Source organism: Macrotis lagotis, chromosome 2, assembly GCF_037893015.1.
Source record: "Macrotis lagotis isolate mMagLag1 chromosome 2, bilby.v1.9.chrom.fasta, whole genome shotgun sequence".
NCBI lineage: Eukaryota > Metazoa > Chordata > Mammalia > Peramelemorphia > Peramelidae > Macrotis > Macrotis lagotis.
The window spans coordinates 290,585,042-290,608,644 of record NC_133659.1 but is presented as its reverse complement, the minus strand read 5'-3'; the positions used below and the strand labels follow the sequence as shown (position 1 = coordinate 290,608,644).

At 34.2% G+C, this 23,603-nt stretch overlaps 1 protein-coding gene across 14 annotated transcripts in view; it reads left to right on the top strand.

Moving 5' to 3' along the window:
* Positions 1-23,603, top strand: part of OSBPL8 (oxysterol binding protein like 8) — a 192,673-nt gene that overhangs the window by 161,742 nt on the left and 7,328 nt on the right. For all 14 annotated transcript variants that reach the window (XM_074226466.1, XM_074226462.1, XM_074226460.1 and 11 more), the window contains 7 exons: positions 1,223-1,321; positions 6,081-6,178; positions 9,430-9,519; positions 10,290-10,426; positions 18,759-18,944; positions 20,188-20,275; positions 22,165-22,270. In XM_074226466.1, the coding sequence (XP_074082567.1) occupies positions 1,223-1,321; positions 6,081-6,178; positions 9,430-9,519; positions 10,290-10,426; positions 18,759-18,944; positions 20,188-20,275; positions 22,165-22,270 (804 nt within the window). The remainder of the gene's footprint in view (positions 1-1,222; positions 1,322-6,080; positions 6,179-9,429; positions 9,520-10,289; positions 10,427-18,758; positions 18,945-20,187; positions 20,276-22,164; positions 22,271-23,603) is intronic.

Genomic DNA, 23,603 nt, shown 5'->3' with positions numbered 1-23,603 from the left:
GGATTTTGATTGCTCAAATGAGAAATTTCTTCATTATATAATGGAAAATTACAATTTTTGAGTATTTGGCATCGTCAGAATGACACAGTTCCCTAAATGTACCTTTCCTCATCTTTTTTCAGAAGTTAAGCAGAATCAAATTTGATTAATACTTAGATGGGAGATTTGGAATATATATATATATAACACAAGATCTTTCCTGAAAAATAATGTGATATAGTAGGAGTGCTGGATTGGAAGGTAGAGGACTTGGCTTAAATCCCAGCTTTGTAGTTTATAACCTGTGTGACCTGGGTCGGGTTGCATCACCTCTCTGACCTTCAGTTTTTCCTCATCTATAAAAGAAAGGAATTAAACTAAATTACATTTTTATTCTTTCCATCTCTAAATCCATGAAGTCTCTTAAAAAAGAAAAGAAAAGAAGCTTATTGAGTTATAGAAGACAAAAAGTCTGTGAGTGTAGAATGAATACATATATATATATACATATATATATATATATATATATGTATGTATGTATGTATGTATGTATGAAAGAAAGCATAAAATCTAGCCTGGGATTTATTTTGATAAATGAGAGCAGATTATAAGGAAATTAGATTAGAAATGATGGATGTTTTTTCCCTTAGCCATTAGAGAGAAGATTGCATGCAGTAGCATGTAAAATGTAATTGGCCTGTTATCTTACCATTGAGTAATTATGGTCACATAACATTAGGTAAACAGAAGCATTTAGAAGTATATGCCCATATTTATATTAAAAAAACAAACACCTTCCCCAAGAACCCCCCCCAACCCAAGAACAAACAAACAAAACAAGTAAATTTATGTGTATGTTTTGTGAAAACAAAAACTTGTCTCTCCTTGTTTATCTAAGGACTTCATTGGAATATTCCTAGAAATACCAATTGAGACTGAAGGTTAAATTTTGACAAACATTGAAAATTGGCAGTTTTTATTTAAGGGTGTCTTTGCCTGTGTACAGGCAGTATGACAGCAGTTGAATCCTTATGTTCTTGCTGACTATTAATACTTTTTATTCCACTTGTAGTATATCACTACAAATATATGCACTAAACTAAATAAATATCTCAAAAAGTGATTTCTAACTATCAAATTAGGTACCATAGGAAGACAGGAGAGAGTCCAGGCTACTTAACTGATTGTCTTGTAAGAATATTTGGATTTATTTTGTATAATTAAAATGAACAACTTCTTTCAGGGAATTCGCTATCTGCCATACTGGAAGGAGAAGCACGTTTAACTTTTTTGAATAGAGGTGAAGATTATGTGATGACGATGCCATATGCTCATTGTAAAGGTAAATTTTATAAATGTTCAGAATAAATTTGAACAAAAAATCCAGTTAGATACTTTAAATTTCTGAAATTTTATAATATATCTCAAATGAGTACTATTTGTTGAAACTTGAGATTGATGAAATCATTAGTCTGTTCAGCATCATCTTACTTAAAGACATCCTGGAATTTATAAACTCTATTTTGAGTTTACTGCCATTGTCTGCTGATTGTTTTAGCATGTAGAACCACAGAAGTTCACCATCCACATGTTTTTCTTTGCATTTAGTCTCACTTTTCAAGAGAAAGGTGAACCACTCTGGTTCTTTTATGTAATTTCCTTCCATCAGTTCTTACTTCCTCATGTGCTTATAGAAACATACTTTCTATACTCACTCATCCACTGGTTTCTGTCCATAACACTGTTTAGTGAAAATGTTCATTCAAAAGTTCTAATATGTCAAATCCAGTGACCTTCAAATCCCCCCTTCTCTGCAGCATTTGATACTGTTCATCACTATCTTCTTTGTGATAGTTTCCCTCCCTTAGCTTCAGAGCCCATATTTTCTCCTGATTGTTTGATTGTTTCTTCTTTTTCTTCTTTTCTCGTTTTTCTCCTTTTCCCTATACCTTTCATGCAGAAATCCCCCAGAAGTTTTGGCATTAATTCTGTTCTCTGTTCTCTCTCTCTCTCTCTCTCTCTCTCTCTCTCTCTCTCTCTCTCTCTCTCTCTCTCTCTCTCTCTCTCTCTCTCTCTCTCTCTCTCTCTCTCTCTCTCTTTTGTTTTTGTTAGGCAATGGGGTTAAGTGGTTTGCCCAAGGCCACACAGCTAGGTAATTATTAAGTGTCTGAGGCACTCCTGACTCCAGGGCTCCACTGAGCCACCTAGCTGCCCCATTTCTGTTCTCTTTTCTCTTACTATCTACTACTGTAATTTCAGTTATATTTTGTGTATGGATTGCTTTAGAATGTACATTCTAGAATCATGTTTCCATCTGGCCACTAAGACATCTCTATCTGGATGATTCCATAAACATCCCATGTGCAGCATCCAAGCTAGCCTTCTAAAATACCAATGTGATCACACCACTACACACTCAACAAACCTTAATGACTCCACAGTGTAAATTAGATAAAGCCCAGATCATGCCTGGCTTTCAGTGTCCCCCACAATCTGACCCCAGTCTACTTTTTTCATACTTCTTTGATATAATTGTCCTTCACACAGTTTTTGCTACAGCTAGAGAATTCTCTCAACCACTCTAAGTTAAAGAACCATTGCTTTGCTGTCTTTGCTCAGAATTTTCCTAAGTTTTTCCCCACAAGAAATGCTCATCACCCCCCCCCCCCACTTTATATTGCTAATCTTCCTCATTTTAAAAATCCATTGTGGATACTACTGCCCTTTTTCTCTAGCTAGAGATCTTTTCTTTTATCTTTGATTTCATAGCATTTACCATGTAAACTAGGAACTAACAAGAGGTAGAGTGCATCTTCTGAGTAAATTGAGTCTGGAAGACCTAAGTTCAAATCCTGCATTACACACAGTGTGACTTTGGGCATACAAGTTCTTCATTTTGTCTCAGTTTTCCCTTGTGTGGAATAAAAAATAGTTGTACCTATTGGAAGGGGTTATGAGAATTATGAATTAACATATGGAAAGGACTTTGCAAACTTTAAAGCACCATAGCATGCTAGCTATTAACATCTTCTTATGCACTGAACATTTTCTGATTTTTATTACATATCATTTTGCTAGATTCTAAACCTCTGAAAAGAACCCCTGTCCCTTTTCCACAATTATCTGAAGTGAAATGGACTTCTTTTTGTAGTAGTGAGTTCTTTAGTTTTTAAGATAGATCAGTTATTGGGGATTGCTGAGAGGATTCATGCATTTACCGAGACCTTTGATTTTATATACTAGACCATGGCCTCTGTGTGTCTAGATAAGAATACAAAAATACAGATTCCTCTCTGGTCATTTGTCTCTACTACTTCCAACCTTTTCTCTGAGATTATAATTTTTTAGAAAATACTTTGTTTTTGTATAAGAAATGTTAATTGATTAAAAATTATAAACTCTTTCTAAAGGGAATATTTTTACTCATTCATATGTTGTCTTGCATATTTATAGAAGATTCGGTTGATTTATATTTCAGTTTCAGAGTTTAATTTGTTTGGTAGTTATGATTGTTATATAACTTCTCCAAGACATCCTAGCCATCAAAAGAAGTTTTCAGTTCAATTAAAAAGTATTAAGCACCTGTGTACAAAGCATTGTACTTAAGGAATACAAGGGCAAGAAAAAGCTCAGGAACCCTCATGGAACTTAGAGTCTTAATAGGGGAATATGCACAGACATATGATCAAATTTAGAATGGGATAATGGGCAAAAGAAAAATCCAGAAAAGAGGGAGGATTATTTAGTTTCAGTCTGAGGGACTTGGAGAAAGGTTTGTCAGGTTACCTTTAATTGGATTATAAAAGAAGAAAAATGATTTTTTTAGGTAAAGATGTAATCTTCTAGACAAAAGGGAAATGTTTAAGGTGGGAGAGAAGATAGTGTGAAATCTAGAAACTATTAAAAATTACCTCTTTTCTATTGTTATTTTAATTTAATCTTTTGTTTAATTTAATCTACAAATGAAAATAATTAACATTCCATGTTTCTTTAAATATGATTTAGTTGTGTTGAAAAGTCAACTACTCCCTTGCTTTCAGATAGTAAGAACTGTCATCAGCTTTCTTTTTTAAAGGATTTTTGGAAAGATTGCATCACTGAAGCTTACTTTTTTCCTAGTATTTAATAGTCATAGTTCTCATAGATAAATTAAATTCCTCATACTACAGGAATTGTTTTCTTTGCCTTTGCTTACTCCCTTGGTATTATTGGTCACTTCCTTATTGGTCACCACCTTCTATGTAAGTTGCTTTCATAACAGATAAAATATTATATCATGTACTTAACTTCTCTTTTCTAAATTGAATAATCTCATTCCTTGGTCTTTCATCGGGATTTTTCAGTTGTTGATTTCTTTGCCTTTTCTTTGAGACTTGTCCCAAATTTTACATCCTTTCTTTGATTATAAAATTCACAACCAGACACAGGACTTTACTGCTTTTAGCATTGGTTGATTTTTTTTTAATATTTGCTTAACATACTATATAGTTGTAAATATGAGTATCTTTATATCCTTGTTGTTTACCTTGGCGTCCTTATTTCATATTTACAAAATCACTATATTCTTTCTTGAAGTTGTCCGCTCTTCTTCACAGATGCACACTTTGTTGTATTTCACTGTTTTTTTCCTACCAAGTCTCCCAAGTTTTCCAAGTTGATATAAAATTTAGAGTCAGTCTTCCAGATTACAAGCTATCAATCTTGATCCTATAAGACTTGAATTTTCAAGGAGAATGCTTGACACATTGATAATACATTTAATACTGACCCTATAAGGACAGTCTATTGGTTATTCTCTCTCTCCCTCTCTCTCTCTCTCTCTCTCACTTTCTTTTTTCTTGTTAAACAAATCTGTACCACTCTTTGACTCTGTCATCTCATTCATTTTACAATAGAATAGAAATTTAGAGCTAGAAAAGCACCATAGAGCTGATCTCTTTATTTAAGCTTTTATTTTCTCCCTATAAGATCCTAAGCCCCTTCAGGGTAAGAACTATGTTTTATTTATCTTAGTATCTCTCCATTAGTAGCATAATAATTCCTTGCACACAGTGAAGCAAAAATGGTCCATTTCTCTCATTTTCTAGATAAGAAAACTGAGATTCAAATTAAATGCTTTGCCCGAGCTGCCATACCTAGTTAGTGGAAGCATTAGCATCATAACCAAAGATTCCTGATTTTAAGCCAGTGCTGCTACCATTGTGGTGCTATGATATGTACCACCTAAGTGCTTTGACTGTACCAGAAATGACCAACTTGAGGGGCCATTCGTGCTGCTTTCATGAACCAATAATGATGAAAAGTAACTATTGTGAATTGTATTATTGCTTGACTACAAAGAGTAAAACATACTCTGAAAGACTTAAACATGACTATTTAGTAACCCAAGTTCTAACTAATCAGCAATAGAGAGATGTTTTCATATCAATGATTTGATGATTGAGAGAAGAGAACATGGTTCTTTGTGACACTGGTAAATTGAGACACTAACCCCATTTGATCAGACTAACTATCTTTGATCCAGAGTATAATCTTTCATGGGTGGTCAGGATCAGAAGTCTTGCTGTATTTTTTTAATTAGATTTTCTTTGACGTCTTATTGAAGTATAATACTTGTCCATTTGTCATTCAGTTGTGTTTTGTTTTTTTTTTAGTCTTATTCAACTCTTCATGTCCCCATTTGTCATTTTCTTGGCAGACAATAGAGATTTTTTTCATTCCCTTCTCAGTGAATGGAGCCCCAGATTTGAAGTCAGGAAGACTCCTCTTCCTGAGTTCAAATGTGATCTCAGATACCTAGTTGCTTCTGTGACCCTGATTAAGTCACTTCACCTTATTTGACTTAGTTTCTTCATCTCTAAAATAAGCTGAAGAAAGAAATGGCAAATCACTCCAGTGTCTTTGCTAGGCAAACCCCAAATGGGGTCTCAAGGAGTCAGATACAACTGAAAACAATTGAAAAAAACACCTATTGTGTGATATGGAAGTTGATTCTGTATTTACTCTGACCTTGCTCCTTACAAATGAATGTTTGTGTGTTTCTGCATATTTTATTCTTTTCAAAAAATGCTCAAATTAAGTTGTTTTGTTTTTTCCTTTAGGAATTTTGTATGGCACAATGACTTTGGAGCTTGGGGGAACTGTCAACATTACATGTCAGAAAACTGGATATAGTGCAGTACTTGAATTCAAATTAAAGGTCAGAAATTGTTAGGTGGGAACCTCCTGATTTACGGTAATGCCGTGTGAAGCTTGAGCAAAGTTATATAGATATAAACCAAAGAGGCTTAGAATATAAGACAGGTGGGGTGGAAAACACACATTGTAAACAGATAAGAATGAAAATAAAATCCAGGTGCATAAGCAGATAGTAATATATTAGAGAGGCTATAAAATGATGCTTAATTTGATGTTTTTACACACTAGAAATGATACCAGATGATATTCTAAGATTTATTCTCAGCCTAACAAATTTAAAGAAAAAAAAAAAACCCCAAACCAACAAACCTACATTCTTTGGAATATAGAATGGTTTAAAATATCTTGATTTACTAAGATTTTGATTTTTAAACACAAATGAAAGATTATCTTTTTTTTTCATTCTTTTCTATGTACGTTTTCTATGTATATTTAACAGATAAAAAGCTGACATTTCATTCATATCTTTGATGGAAGAGTAATTGGCAAGTTCATGAATCCCTTATTTATACTATTTCTGTGATCAGTTTTTCAGAACTGTATTAAATCAAGAGAGGCAGCTTGTTGTAATGGATAGAGAGTAAGGCAGGAAGACAACTTGGGTTCATGTTCACCTTTAATATGTACTGACCTTTTGACCCTGGGGCAATGATTTAACCTAACTTCTCTCATTCCACAATACACTAGAGTCTGACTTGAAGCAAATTAAAATACAATTGGGAAATATTTAGCAAAATAAAAAAATATGATAAAATATTTATTTAGATCTAAAAACTAATCAATTTATGGCCTATATGTATTATTATGGATCCCATTTTGATTTAAATTTGACACCACTTCTATAGGTAGCTTTATGAGACAGTAAATAACAGAGAAAGCACAAGTTTGCATTGAAATTAAATTTTTAGTCCCTGTCTTATCTCCCTCCTATCCCTATCCTTTTCTCTATTCCTTAATAAATCATGTTTTTTGAATTTATGAAGTTTTTGTCTCATATAATAATAGTTCTATTCAATACAGAACCCCTTATTTAACTTTAAAACTAATGATATCCTGATGCTTCCATTATCTGCACATATACAGTGAAATGATGTAGATGACTTCTGGACAAGAATAAAATAATAATGAAGCTTTCCTTATTTTTTTATTTCACCATTAAGAAAACAATCAACATAATTATAACCTTTTGACAAAAACAAGATTCATTCATGCCAAAAATTCTTTTAAAAATAGGAGTGAAAGGACCATTTTTCAAATATTAAAAAGTATATATTTAAATCTAAAAGCTAGCATTATTTGAACTGGGAGAATGCTAGAAATTTTCTCAGTAAATACAAAGAACAAAACAAACTGTCTACTAATATTTGAATCAGTTCTAGAAATGCTCCTTTGTACTATAAGATGAAAAGAAATTAAAGGCATAAAAACTGGGAAAAGAAGAACAAAGTTATCCTTATTTACATTTTAAATGATGGTTTACTTAGAAAATATGAGAGAATCAAAAAAGAAGTTTCTAGACATTTAATGCCTTTAATAACATAGGAGAATAAAAAATGAATCTGCAAAATCATTAGCCTAACTATATAACATTGTCAGAATCCAAGAGGGAATATAAAAAAAGTGCAATTCAAAATGACTAAAAACATGCTTAAAATATTTGGCAAGAATTCTATATAAGGGGCATCTAGGTGGTGCAGTGAATGGAGCACAGGCCCTGGAATCAGGAGGACCCAAGTTCAAATCCTGCCTCAGACACTTTGTAATTGTCTAGCTGTGACCTTGTGAAAGTCACTTAACCCTGTTTTCTTACCCCCCCCAAGAATTATATATAGTTATATAACACTTTAAAGAAATAAACATGGTTGCATATGGTTAAAATTTAATTTTAATACAATTTAATAAAAACATCTAAATTATTTACAGATTTAATGCTATACCAATCAGATGACTACATAGATGCTTTAAATGTAGTTAAATAAAATTAAAATAACATTCGTTTGAGGAATAAAAACTCTAGAATCTCAAAGGAACTAATGAATGAAAAGTAAGTCAATATTTGAACTAAGAAAATTAGTCATTTAGTTAGTATCTATTAAGCTCTTATTTATTAAAATTGTGACAAATGCTGGAGATAGAAATAGAAAGCAGCTTGGCATAAATTTGTTTAAACCAGCATCTCTTAAGTCATATGCTAAAATAAGTTTGACATGGATACATTACTTAGTATAACAAAAAAGTCACTATTTAAAAAATTTAAAAAGAACTATTTAACAGTCATGATTAGATGAAAAATTGGATAGAGAAGATTAAAAAGTATAAAATAGGTGGCTTCAATTATATGACACTTGAAAGACTTTTATAGTCAATACAAATCAAAGCAAGCAAGAAGAGAAAGGAAATGATTCTCTAGGGGATGTGACTATGCCAAATTAACTTACTATCTGTTAAATGGAGATATTATTTGTAGTACCCACTCCACAGGATTGGAGTGAGTTTCACAATGAGAATAAAGCACTTGGTGCTAGGACACACAAACTTCTTTCAAAAAGTGGTCATTTGAATCTGTTTTGATACCATAACTAAATTTAAAATGTTTAATCTTAAAATAGTTTCTGTTGGAGATGTCCTTTTAAATCTGAGAGTGGAGCTATGATGTATATATAAAAATATATGCCTCTATGCATAATAAATACATATTTATTTACATATAACTTATATGTCTAGTAATACTTTATATTTGCTTTAAAAAGTTTGAATTGATGAGATAAAAGTTTAAAAGTTAGCCTAGGACAAAGTGCTTTAAGAAAATTCAGGGGCAGCTAGGTGGCACAGTGAATAGAGCACCGGCTCTGGAGTCAGGACGACCCGAGTTCAAATCCGGCCTCAGACACTTAATAATTACCTAGCTGTGTGACCTTGGGCAAATCACTTAACCTCACTGCCTTACAAAAACCAAAAAGAAAAAAAAATTAAGACACTGAAGTTACCAGTGATCAGAGAAAGGTACATAGAAGAGGTGATACAAATACTTTAAAAGAATTTTTGACTCTGAACAGGTCATTATCTTTTGCTGCATTTTTTTCCTTCAGGAAAAAAAGTATTCTATGTAGAAAGCTTTATTGGTTGCTACTAAAAGTATTTGAATTTATATTACAAGATATGAATGTCTGCAAACCAGTTTTGAAGCATTTTTGTCCATGTGGTCATTGTTGTATGTATTTAGTTTTAAAATAATGAATTTTTCTTTTAAAGCCATTTCTAGGTAGTAGTGACTGTGTTAATCAGATATCAGGGAAGCTTAAACTTGGAAAAGAAGTGTTGGCTACTTTAGAAGGCCATTGGGTGAGTATCAACTTTTACAAACTGACTTATAAAATAATGTTCAAAAAGAAAAGTAATGATATGTCTTAGAAAAATGTTTTGATTCAGTTTTTTTAACTATATGTATAAGTGTTGTCTTCAATTACTTGAAAGTGATTTGAATTGCACCAATCTTAGACACTGAATTTATTAGAAAAAATCTTAGATAATGTGATCTCTAACTATAGGAAAAGGGACTAAACTCTTAAATGAGTTTTAATTTTCAGAATATTCAGTAGTAAGAGAAAAGAACCATAGTGTTCAAATTTTAGCCAATCAAATTTGAAGGAAGAGATATATAACTAATAGGAAAAAAGTGATCACATCACATTTCTCCCCTGTGGTAGTTGGTAGTCAATAACAAATATAAATCTGTAAAAAATGGGCAGCAAGATGGCACTGGTTTTGGAGACAGGAGAACCTGAGTTCAAATCCAGCCTCAAGACACTTACTAGCTGAGTGATCTTGGGCAAGTTGCTTATCCCTTATTGCCTTGCATCCAGGATCATCTCCAGTCGTCTTGATCTGTCAACTGAACCCAGATGGCTCTGGAGGAGAAAGTGAGACTAGTGACTTAGCCCAGCACCCCCTCACTCAAATCTAAATCATGTGCTTAACATGGCATCATCTCCCTGCTGTCATGCTGTCTTCGAGAATGAAGGGCAAACATTATAACATTATTAAAACATTAAATCTGTAAAAACAAAGGAGATATTTTTAAAAGATAATTTTTTTTTTTATTATTTAAACAGGATAGTGAAGTCATTATTAATGATAAAAAGACTGATTCTTTAGAGATCTTCTGGAATCCAACTAATGAAATTAAACAGCGAAGACTAATAAGGCATACTGTAAAATTTGAAGAACAAGAGCCATTTGAATCAGAGAAGTAAGTATACCTGTTTTCAGGTAAGGCTTAGTTTATTTTGTCTTGACTTGTAATTTCATGGCTAAGGGAAAATTCATGTGAGTAAATTTCAGCTACTGATGTAGATCAATGATTATTTCACAATTTATAATTTGAATTGCATGACAACCAGAGATTAGGTGACTGACATACAGTCATATAGCCAATATATAAAAAACAGAGCCAGACTTAGCACTTTAGAGATTCACTATATCACAAGATAAATATGTATTTTCAGAATTTCAATTTTCCTCTTTTCTGCAACCTTTTATTTTCCTTTAGTCTCCTGATACTATTTTATGTAATAGAATTCTATTTGGGGGACCTTGTAGGAACTATAAATATAAAAAAAGAATATGTTACTCTCATGGCACTTAGCTAGCAAGTGTTCATTTTCTTGGAAAGAGAATAACATTTGCATTAGAAAATATGCAGGTTCACGTTGCAACTTTGCCACTCCTTGATGTGACCTTGGAAATGTCAATTGTCTGAGGATCATCTTACTGGAATTCAGAGAAATTTGTTGCTAGGCTTATCACAGGGTTATAAATTTTTCAGCCACATGAGTTATTAAAGACATTCTATTACTCTGGAGTGTTGCAGTCCACAAAACTTGAACAAAACTGCATATCATGAAATTATGGTTAGAGGAAACTAGTGATTTTCTTGATATGCTAGTGATTAGTGAATTGACCAGAGAAATTGAATCACATTCATATCCTCACTCTCACAAAAGAAACAACACAAAGTTGCAGCCAAATGTGGTGGTGACTTTTCATGATTTTCCTTAAGACACATCAGAAAGAAAGTAGGGGAATTTATTTTTATCATATTTCCACAGATACAGACTGTTTCATGGGCCAGTTAGTTTTGTTATTCATGCTGATGATGGATACTTAAGCAAGTTGACCCCCATGATGATAACTGCATGCATTGCAGAGAATGAAGAAGTAAAGAAAAGTCTTTAGAAAACTTTACAAGATCCTAAAATTGAGCATTACATATATCCTGATATTTAATTGTTTCAGTGCCAAAATGAGCACAGGAAAAAAATATAATAGAAAATGAGGTTTTTGGATAAAAACAGACATACAGAATCAGAAAGAAGTCATAGATTTATAAACTATTAAAAAAATCCACTCCTGTACATAACTAAGAGATTATGATGGAATACTTCTGTGCAGTAAGAAATGATGAGCTGGTTGATTTTAGAAAAATGTAGAAAAACTTTCATGGAAATAATGAGTGAAAAAGCAAAACCAGGAGAAAATTGTATACAGTAAGAACACTACTGTTGAAGAAAAATTGTGAATGACTAAGCTGTTCTGAGTATTTTAAATATTCAGTTCAATAGACACAGACATACACACACAGACACACACACACACACAAAGACATATACAAATCTCTTCTTGTTGGGAGGGATGAGAGGAGGGGAAGATGGTCAGTTTGGAACTTATAATGAAACAACAATAAATGAATGAACTTTGAACTATCCATGCATCCTTTTCATTAACTAATTGGAACAGAAATTATAGTAAGTTCTAGCTGGATTAGAAGAAATGAAAAAGATGAAAAGACACCATGTTAAAAGAACAATAGCTCCAACCTAATCTATTAAAAAAGCAGTCAGTTACCCTTTCCTGTAAAAAAAAGGAAGAAGAATATTTCCTCTCAGTTTCTTTTAAAAAAAATTTATTTACATTTGATGTCTTAGCAAAATTCAGGCACATATTAAGCACTTCCTAAATATTGATTGACTGTCTGATGTGAAGCAGTCACCACAGTGAGGAGGCTGAAAGAACTCAAACTCAGAAACTTCCTCTAACATGAAAATCCACTTGACTAAGAGACCATGAGTGCCAAAGAGAAAAACCTGTTTGAAGAATATATAGTTCTCAGGGGCGGCTAGGTGGCGCAGTGGATAAAGCACTGGCCCTGGAGTCAGGAGTACCTGGGTTCAAATCTGGTCTCAGACACTTAATAATTACCTAGCTGTGTGGCCTTGGGCAAGCCACTTAACCCCATTTGCCTTGCAAAAAAAAAAACTAAAAAAAAAAGAATATATAGTTTTCTATAAAACATTTCTGAAGAGGATAACCTCAAGTTTTTTGAGTTGTATTATTTGATTAAACACTGCAAAATAGGTGAGAAAAATCAAGGGGAATCTAAGTCATCTGTAAGATACGTTGCCTTCTTAGTTTCTTCTATATCTCTCAGCATTTTTTAAAATAGTAACCTCTTTTCATCTTCTGTGATAATAGGACCTCCTCAGATTCTGTCGTCTTAGTATGGAGTGTACTATGTAAAGAGGCAGCCAAGGCATTTATTGGTGTATAAGTCATATTTATCATATAGTTAAGATTTATAAAGTACTTTCCTCCAAGTACTATATGAGGAATGTACTGCAGTTGTTATTATACCCATTTTACAGATGAGGAAACTTAGTGTATAGTTTAGAGAAACTCAAGCTAGCTATAGAGGACCTTAGCTATAACCTCACAGGTCACTTAGTCCAGCCCCTCATTTTGTACATGAAAGATGCTCAGACCCAAAGTTGCACAATCAATAGATAGGAGGGAGAAAATTTGGGTCTAGGTCCTCCATCCCAAAATATAGTACTCTTGCCCTCATTCCACTAGATCACACTCTAAGTTTAAACATAAGAAGTTTTTTTAATACACATACAGGTTTACCTGCACACCCCTACCTTTTCCTGCATTGTTATAGGCATTTATTTTGCATGACTTCAAAAATAATGGAAAATACTTAAAAAAAATTTTTTTATGAAAGCAAATGGAGAATTTAGTTGACAACAATTCTCATATTAAGAGAGAAATTCATTCAAGTGTTTTAAAGATGTATGAAAAATACCATGAAAATTCTGAATGGTTTCATTTTTATTCCAGGGTTCTTTCATCTTATTTCATGGCACATCATGATATAATTCTCAAGTTCCATAATAGTAATGAAGAGGCTAAATATAGTCGTAGTAGTAATAATAGTAGTTAGCATTTATACAGTGCCTACTATGTGCAAGGAATTATACCTGACTCTTTACAGATATTTTCGCCTTTGTTTTTACAAGATAGACCTAGAAGATAGGTGTCCTTATTACCTCATTTTGTAGTTAAGACAGTGGAGGCAAACAGAGAGTAAGTGACTTGTCCAGGGACATGTGGCTATAAGTATCTGAGATCAGACTGGAACTCATAGACCATAGACTTCTAGACCATGCACTCTCCATGGTGCTACCCAGCTGCTTTGTCAGCAGCATCTTAAACTGTCATCTCAGGAGTCAACATGTGAATTGTTCTGGTCACTGTTACAGGAGGGGGGCACTCATGTCAGTGAAATCACATGTCCTTAAAATTAAAAAATCCATTCAGGACCCTCAATGTCTTTTGCCAGGATTTGAATTCAGATATCTGACTCCAGTTTATCACTCCATCCTTCTGGACTCAGATACTTAAAGAAGAAGCCTGTGTAAAGGGTGATGTGGTTTGGGGAAAATATTTTTATTGATATCTTTTGTTTTAAATTTCCCTCTTTTGTTCCAGTTTTCAGTTGTCTGACTCTTTGTGATCCCATTTGGGGTTTCCTTGGCAAAGATACTGGAATGGTTTACCATTTCCTTTTTCAACTCATTGTACAGATGGAAAAATTGCAGCAAATTGGGTTAAGTGACTTGCCCAGAGCTAGTAAGTGCCTGGGGCCATATTTAAGCTTAGGAAGATGAGTCTTTTTGATTCCAGACCCATAGCTCTCTTCATGGTGATACTAGCTGCCCTTCACTCCCTCTACCAGAGATTCCTCTCTTTCAATAAAAAAGAAAAAAGAATCAGCAAAGCTAGTTACATCTCTCTGTCTCTGATTCTCTCTCTGTCTCTCTCTGTCTCTCTCTCACTCTCTCACATACACACACACACACACACACACACACCATTTTTGTTCCATGCCTACAGAGTTTCTGCTACCTTTAATAATGATAAGTAGTTATTAGAGTGATACTCCTTAACAAAGACTTTTTTTCCCCAATTACATATAGAGATAGTTTTCAACATTCATTTTTGTAAAATTTTCTTCCTCCTGCTCCTCCTCCCTCCTCCCCAAGACAGCAGGCAATTGACATAAGGTATTATATATGTGCATCCACGTTAAGCATATTTCTATATTAGACATGCTGTGAAAGAAGAAAAAGAACAAAAGAGAAAAAGCAAGGACGTTTTTTTTAAAGTGAAAATAGTATGCTATGATGTGCATTCAAAGTGAATGATTGCCTAAAAAACACATGCTATTAGATATAATGGAATAATATTCGTGTTTCATCTATCTATATGTCTGTCTGTCTGCCTACCTATCTACCTATTCATTTATTTAATTCTGAACTTAAGAAATAAAACAAGCATTTCCATAACAAAGTGGGATAGAACAACAGAGGATTGCACCTGTAATTGTAGCTCCATTATGAACAGCTTAGTATTCCTTTCAAATATACAGCAAAGTTATCATATAACACCACTCTGCCATGAGAGATGACCATCATAAGATTCAAACATCTTCCTTCATAGGATTTTTATGGTTAATCTGGGTGTTTATGATAAAATAACATGGTTATCCAAAATTGTTCTTAAAAAATACTGCTGTTCTCTTAGTTCTGCTCATAGTGCTCTTCATTGTTTTCTGATCGTCCCTCTGAAATCATTGAACTTATCATTTCTTATACAGAGTAATGTTCCATCATACATATATACCAGTTTATTTAACCATTTCCCAGTTGATTGACATCACTGCAATTTGCAGTTCTTTGCTAACAAAAAAGAAAACTACTACAAATTTGATGGAGAGTAGATAGATCACTAGGTGGATAGAGTAGAAGGGCCAGAGTAAAGCAGAGGGGTCCACATATGCTGCCCACAACATTCCAAGTGTGACCCAAACCAGACTTCATTGTAATTAAGTGGAAGATATTTAATAAAATAAATAAAATAAAACAAGTAGCAATACATTTTAAAACTAAGTCATGATGAGAGGGGAGCAGAGCCAAGATGGTAAAGTAACAGCAAGAACTCTGAGCTCTCCCCCAGACCACCCCAAATATCATTAAATAATGACTCTAGCCAAATTCTAGAGTGGCAGAACTCACAAAAAGATTAAGTGAAACAATTTTCCTGTCCAAGAGAACTTGGAAGATCTGAGGGAAGGGTCTGTTACATTGGAGTTAGAACGAGGCCACAGCTCAGACTGGATGTGCCAGAGCAAATTGGCTCTAGCCATCCAGGAACAGCCGGTCACTGGGATGCCTCTCAACCCAGGGATTGTCAAGGACCACTATGAAGGTGAGCAGAAAAACTGCCAAACAAGAGTGAGCCTGGTCCAGCACAGGCCTCAATGCAGACCCAGCTTCAGGGGACCAGTAGCAGACCTCGGGAGCCACCTGGCAGCTGCTTCCAGAGCATTCAGCCCATGGATAGTAAGGAGGTCGGGGGAGTTTGCAGAGGTCTCTTTGCTATTCCTGAGGCAGGACTCTGTTGCTTTGCCCCTGCTTAGATCCAGGTCCCAATCTGGGGGCCCCAGTCTCAGGAAAGGAGCAGAAGCACAATATAACTCGTGGCCTGTAGTGGAGCACGGGGTCCTCAAAGCTCAAGTGCAGAGGGGAGAGCTTGTGGTCACAGACCAGAGCACAGACCAAGAGAGCAGTCAGAGCTTCTCATTAGACCTTGGAGGAATTGAGGTTCCTGAAAACAGCTGCAAAAGCCCTTGAAAGCTTGGGACAGTGTGACCTCTGGAAGCTGAGCCAGCTCCACTGTAACAGAGTTAAAATCAAGATATAGGCTGGGGAAATGAGCAAACAGAAGGAAAATATAATCCAACCATAGACAATAACTTTGGTCCTAGAGAGGATCAAAATACACACTCAGAATATAACGACAAAGCTTTTGAATCCAAAGCCTTCAAGAAAAATAGGAACTGGTTTCAGGCTATGGCAGAGCTCAAAAAAAACTTTTGAAATTCAAGTAGGGAAGGTAGAGGAAAAATTGGGAAGAGAATGAGAGTGATGTGGGAAAATCATGAAAACTAAATCAGCAGCTTCTTGAAGGAGATAGAAAAAAATTCTAAAGAAAATAAAAAACTAGTTTGGGTCAAATAGTTAAAAGCTGTCCAAAAGACTAGTGAGAAGAATGCCTTATAAAGCAAAATTAGTTAGATGAAGAAGGAGATAAACTCTGAAGAAAATAATTCCTTATAATGTAGAATGGAGCTAAGGGAAGCTGATAACTTTGTGAGAAATCAAGAAACAAAACAAAAAGAATGAAAGCTAGAAGAAAATGTGAAATATCTCATTGGAAAAACAACTGACCTGGAAAACAGATCCAGGAGAGGCTATTTAAGAATTATTGAGCCACCTGAAAGCCATGACCAAAAGAAGAGCCTAGACTTCATTTTTCAGGAAAATTGCTCTGACATCTTAGAAGCAGAAAGTAAAATAGAAATTGAGGAATCCGCTGATCCCCCCCGAAAGGGATCCCAAAATGAAAATCCAGAACTCCTATATCAAGAAGAAAGTACTGCAAGCAGCCAGAAAGAAATAATTCATATATCATGTAGTTACAGTCAGGAAAACACAACATTTAGCAGCTTCCATATTAAGGGCTCCTAGAGAGCTTAGAATATGATATTCTGGAAGGCAAAAAAGCTTGGATTACAACAAAGAATCAACTACTCAATAAAACTGAACATCCTCTTTCAGGGGAAAAGATGGACATTCACTGAAATGGGGGGCTTTCAAACTTTCCTGATGACCAGAGTTTAACAAAGTTTGATCTTCAAGTACAGGACTCAGGTGAAGCATAGAGAGGTTAGATGAAAGAGCAAATAATGAGGGATTTAATGATGTTGCATTGCTTGTATTCCTGTATGGGAAGAAGATACTGATAACTCACATGAATCTTCTCATTTATTAGGGCGGTTAGAAGGAACATATAGATAGATAGATAGATACATACATACATAGAATAGATAGGGCACAGGAGGGAACTGAATATGAAAGTATAATATTGGAGTTAATTGATGAGAAAGGATTGGGAGAAAGGGGAAAAAATAGAATGGGGTAAGCTATTTTGTATAAAAAAGGCAAAAAAGCCATTTCAGTGGAGTGGAAGGGAGGAAGGTGAGGGTGAGTGAGCCTTACTTTTCATCAGAAGTGACTCAGAGAAGGAATAACACACATTCAATTGAGTATAGAAATCTGTTTTACACAAGAGGAAAAAAGGAGCAGAAAGAGATGAGAGAAAGGGGACAGAGGGAGGGGAGGGGGAACGTAGGTTATAGGAGAGGAAAGATTGTGGGAGGCGCTAGTCAAATTCAACACACTTTTGAGGTAGGGATAGGGTGAAAGGAGAGAATAGAATAAATGGAGGTGGGGGGAATAAAATCTAAGTCAATATGCAGCCCATAGGGATCTTTATATAGATAGATTAGTGGCCTCTGTTTCCATTTGAGATTGATACCAATGCCATAAAAGATTATTTAGGATCAGGAAGTCAGTGAAGGGGGGAAGATTAAAGATTGAGGAGAAAAAAAAGGATGACTACTCAAATGAGATCCTAGAAGAAATGGGAGAAGGGAATGACTGAACAAGTTATGATAGATGATTGTTTTGGAAATATTATGCTAGAAGAAATGATGAGCAGGATGCTTTCAGAAAAACCTGGGAAGACTTACTTGGAAAAGTGAAATGAACAGTATCAGGAGAACATTATATAAAGTAACAGTAGTATTGTATAATGATCAACTGTGAATGTCTTAGCTCTTCCCAGCAATGTAATGATCCAAGACAATTCTAAAGGATTTATAATGGAAAATGCTATCAATCCAGCTCCTGAAAAAGAACCACTGCAGTCCGAATGCATCTAGAAGTGTATCTTTTTTTTAAATGTTAAAAATTATTTTTACATGTAATGGGGGGGAATAAAATATTAGAAGTATATTTAAAATATGCAAAAAAGACAACTAAAGCATATCTTTCTACATGAAGTTTCCCCTTCAACTGTTGCAGCTGTTCTCAGACTATATTTATTTTTTCCCTTTATATGTAACTTTGTTGTTTTCTCTATTAGAATGTAAGGTCTTGTTTTTTTTTTTGTTTGTAAACAAAAGATTGTTTATTTAAATTTGTATTCCATGTAACAAGCACAGTGCCTGGCTATAATACAAATTTAATAAATTAATATGTGTTGATTGCTAGGGGGAGTGGGGAAGGGTACATAAAGATTGGTTTTCAAATTATTTTCTTCTTATATCACTTTACCAGGCTGTGGCAACGGGTTACTCGGGCCATAAATGCCAAAGATCAGACAGAAGCTACTCAGGAGAAATATGTTTTAGAAGAAGCTCAAAGAAAGTCTGCCAGAGAACGGAAAGGAAAAAATGAAGAATGGGTTTGCAAGTTGTTTGAACTTGATTCCGTCACAGGAGAATGGCATTATAGATTCTCTGAGTAAGTAACTTAAAATGCTTTATAAATTATAAATAGAACATTTTAGAGCAGTTTTTGCAGATTAACACATTTCTGCCATTCTTTTTATAGTAATTTAAAAAATTGAAGCCTGGTGTATTAGAGTGGCTGTGATCTTTAGCTTTTAAGTGTATTTACATTATAAAAATCAAATGGTGAGTTTGCAGAGTATATTGTTAAATGCACCTATTAAGGTACAGGTCTGACCTTCCTGTTCAGAACGCTTCAATGACTTGACATTTATTCTAGGATAAAAATAATAGTGCCTCTACCTGGTGTGAAGGACCCTTGATAGTCTGGTCTTCACCTGACCCACTAGCTTTATTTCATAACACTTGGCTTCCAAAAGAGCATTATTCTGCCCAATTGGATAAAATAGATATTAATATTAAAATTAAGATATAAATATAACAGAAAATCTTGTTTGCTTCCATGACCCCTCCTAATCACTTAAATATCACTTAATCTTTGAACATTAAGCTCCACCTGTTGCCTTTGTGTATTTGCACAAGCATTCATCTCATGCCAAGAATGCCCTTTCTGCTTCATTTCTGCATCTCAGAATCTAGAACATCCTTCAGGGCTCAGAGCAGGTACCACTTCCCCCTGAAGCTTTCTTCAATCTTTTCAGTTTTTAGTCCTTTTCCCAAACCAGTTTTCCTTACCATTTATTTATTTGTGTGTGTTTTCTTTTGTCCCAGGATTCTTTGAATGAGGGGACTATTCTATTTGTTTACATAAAACATAGCTAGACCTTTCATATAGTGTTTAATTATCAACAATTCATTGTTATTTGCTGTTTTAAGTGAGTAGCCCTTTATAAAAAAAGTTTATTTTTATATGAAAGAAGTCCATTCTGGTGTTTTGTTTTGTTTAAAAAAAAAACCAAAGAAAACTATTCCATGTAAATAGTGAGGTGGGAAATATGTCTTCTTTGTATAGCAGATAGCATCATGTCATGTTAAGGTGGGTGGCTTTTTTTTTTCCTCTTAGGTTTTTGCAAGGCAAATGGGGTTAAGTGGCTTGTCCAAGGCCACACAGCTAGGTAATTATTAAGTGTCTGAGACCGGATTTGAACCCAGGTATTCCTGACTCCAGGGCCGGTGCTTTATCCACTGCACCACCTAGCTGCCCTTCCACTGCGCCACCTTGGCTTCTTAAAGAGTTTTTTTTTTTTTTTATGATGAAGATACCCCTAACAAATATTTTTCTTTTTTCTCAATAGTACCCGGCCATGGGATCCTCTGAATGATCTGATACAGTTTGAAAAGGATGGTGTCATTCAAACTAAAGTCAGACATCGGACACCAATGGTATGTCCTCAAAATGGAATTAAACTTAGCTATTTCTATTAATGCTTTCAGTATGGATATGTAGTGATTTAAAAAACTAAAAAACCAAACTTGATAAAAACCATAAATTTAAAATCGTTTACCATTTGTTTTGAAATAGAGAAAGCATGGAGTAGTGACTGGTGAGTTGGCCTTAAGTCAGGAGATGTAGATGAAAATCCTGCTTCTGACATGGATTGTGCTATGTGACTTTGGGTGATCCATGTTATTTGTCAGTGCTCTGGGCAACTCTTGTAAAGTTGTAAGTTGCAGAGGTTCTGAAAGACCTGCATGGATGGTAGCATTTGCTTCATGTAGGCATTCCTTATACCACTGAAATCACAAGTCCAGTGCCTATCCCTGTCCTTGTTTTGAAAAAATATTAAAATTAAAATATAAGTATAACATAAAATCTTGTTTGCTTCCATGACCCCTTTCTAATCACTTAAATATTTTTTCCAAATTTTTTGTGGTAATCATTTTTATATGGTGAATCATTGTACATTTTGTTCTGATTCTACTTTTTTTTCCATTCTTTATAGCTTTGGATAAGACTTTCCATTTTTTTCCTCAATTTTTAAATTTTTTTATGCTGTAGTAATACTCCATTACATTGATAGATATTACCATATATATTCAAACATTTTCCAATTGCACATTTAGGTTGTTTCTTGGTTTTTGTTATCACAAATAAAACTGTTATAAATATTTTTGTACAGATAGAATTTTTCCTTGTAATAAAATAGGATCTTAAATTTTATAAATAAAAGTGAACTTGTAGATCCTTAAGTCCAGCCCCTTCTTTTTATAAATGAAGAAACTGGGGCTGAGAGAGATTAATTACTTGGGGTCACTTAAAAAGTGACTTAGGTGACTTATAAAGTTACTTATATTACTTTTATATTGAGCTATTTATATTACAATTATAATACTCTTGCAGTATTATGAAGGCTAGTTTGAAGACTGTGATAGAAGTGGAGGAAGAAAGTGGGGTAGAGGTAAGAAAGGGACAGGATGGTAGAGTATAGAAGAATTAGTAACTGATTGCACATAGGCATTGAGGGAAAGGCTAGGGCACAGGTTTAGTTGTTGACTAGGGTGATTACAAAACAGATTTAGAGCAAGTTATGGATGTTTGAGGAGAGCTAACAAGGGCATCTCCTAAGTAGCTTTCATGCTACCATGTCTCCTCCATTTTTAATTTTTGTCCTGACATTGAAAGCCACCTTTCTAACCTTATCTCATGGGCTAAACCCTCATGCATTCTAGGCTTTAACTAAACTGAACTGTATGGTTGGCATTTGGTAAATATTTGTTGAATTTTATTTTATATGTTTTGTTTTGTAAATAAAATGGAAATAAAAACTTTGACAGAATATCAGAATTGGAAGGCAGCATAGTGGTCATCTAATCTAATCCATATCTAAGCATGAATTCACTGAGTAGCACATCTGATAGGTGATCATCTAGGTTCTGTAAATCTCTAGGTAGGGGAGAACTTACTGCTTCCTGTGGCAGTTCATTGTTCTTTTGTAGAGATCAAACTGTTGGGAAGATTTTTCTTTATGTTGAACCTACATTTGCCACTACTTCTGATGATGTCTCAATATCTCTGTTGACTCTGGAATAAATTGTGAATTCTGCATAGTGTTTAAGGGCCCCCCTCCCACATCCTGGCATCATTTTCTCTTTCTAGTATTATTTCACCTTCACAATGCTTAATATGATGGCAAAACTGGACTGTTAACTTTTTACTCAAAGACTATATATAATACTTTCTACCACCAAACATCTTTTCTGTGTAAGTGATTTCTTGTGTCTGGAACCAACATTTCTCAGCCAATTTACTTTCATAAATTTGTGAATTTCAGGTTAGTGTTCCAAAAATGAAGCATAAACCAAGCAGGCAAGCGAAGAAAGTGGTAAAAGGCTATTCCTCGCCAGAACTTGATATCCAGGACTCCTCCGGAAGTGAGGGTAAGACTATTCATTTTAGTGTGCTCATCTTAAAAGGCATAAACCAAGAAAATAATACAATAAACCAAGAAAATAATACAATCTAAAACTTAATGATTTACCAAATGGAATAAGAGTTTTGAGGGAACGGTGAGAATTCTTGAAATGACTAATAAACTTTGAAGATAAGATACTAGAGAGTGGAAAATTTGGGAAGAAGTTGCTATACAAAACAAGAATGATACTTTAGTAGCTTTTGTTTTTTGATTTATGAACAGTTGCTAGAAATTACACCATGTTTATTTCAACAATATTCTTGATCTTTCCAATTATTGCCCTTCGAAAAAGTAACTATAGTATATATTTGAATTTATAATCAAATTAAATTATGTTAGTAAAAATAAGAAATTTCAGCAATAATTGACTATTGAAGGTTAAATATAGACCAAATTTCATCATTTTTCATTCTTACTACACGAGACCAGCATTTGTGAATCTACTTTTAGTGCCTTAGTTTCAAGCTTTCTAGAAATATTTGGTGGTACAAAGAAGGTTCTACCTTCAAGAAGCTTTCATTCCAGTTGAGAAGATAAAATATTTATGCATGAAAATTTGCTTTTAGGAGTTGAGAGGAGAAACCACGTTGGGATAAGATAATAAAAGAAATGAGATGAACTTGACCTCAGTGGATGGGTAGAATATGTCTAGGAGAAGAAGGAAGTAAACATTCCATGTAGGTTTATGGTGAGAGGGAAAATAGAAGAAATAGAATGAATGTAATCATGAAAATATAATGGAGAGTGACCAGAGCTTAAAATAGAAGATTATGTTAAGGGATCCTTAACTATCTTAATGAGCTTGAACAATGGTCCAAATTTTATAAAATGTTCGACACTTGGGTATAAAAAATTAACTGTATAAATAATATGGTAGCAATAGCACAGTTGACTCTAATTTAAGTGACAGATCTTAGGAATTGAGTAAGTTCAGTGAGTCTCTCATAGTATCAATGGGGTAATATAAAAGAATAATTCCTAGTCTGGAAAAGAGATATAATATTCAAAATGTCTAAGAAGAGGAGATTGTGCTGTCCTTGACTCTTCTCAGGGCCATGTGAAGTACTGTGCATATTTCTGAGTACCTTCATTTAGGGAGAGCATTGATAAGCTAGAACCTGTAGAGAAGCAGCAAACCAAGAGAGAGAGAGAACTGATGACTGTGTTAGAGGAAGATTGCTGAAAGAGATTCGAGATAGTTAACTTGGAGAAAAACCAGATTTGTCATCTGTTACATGGAAAAATAGTATGAAGGAAGACTTAGAAATTGGAGGGTAGATATTAGAGAAGGCAGATTT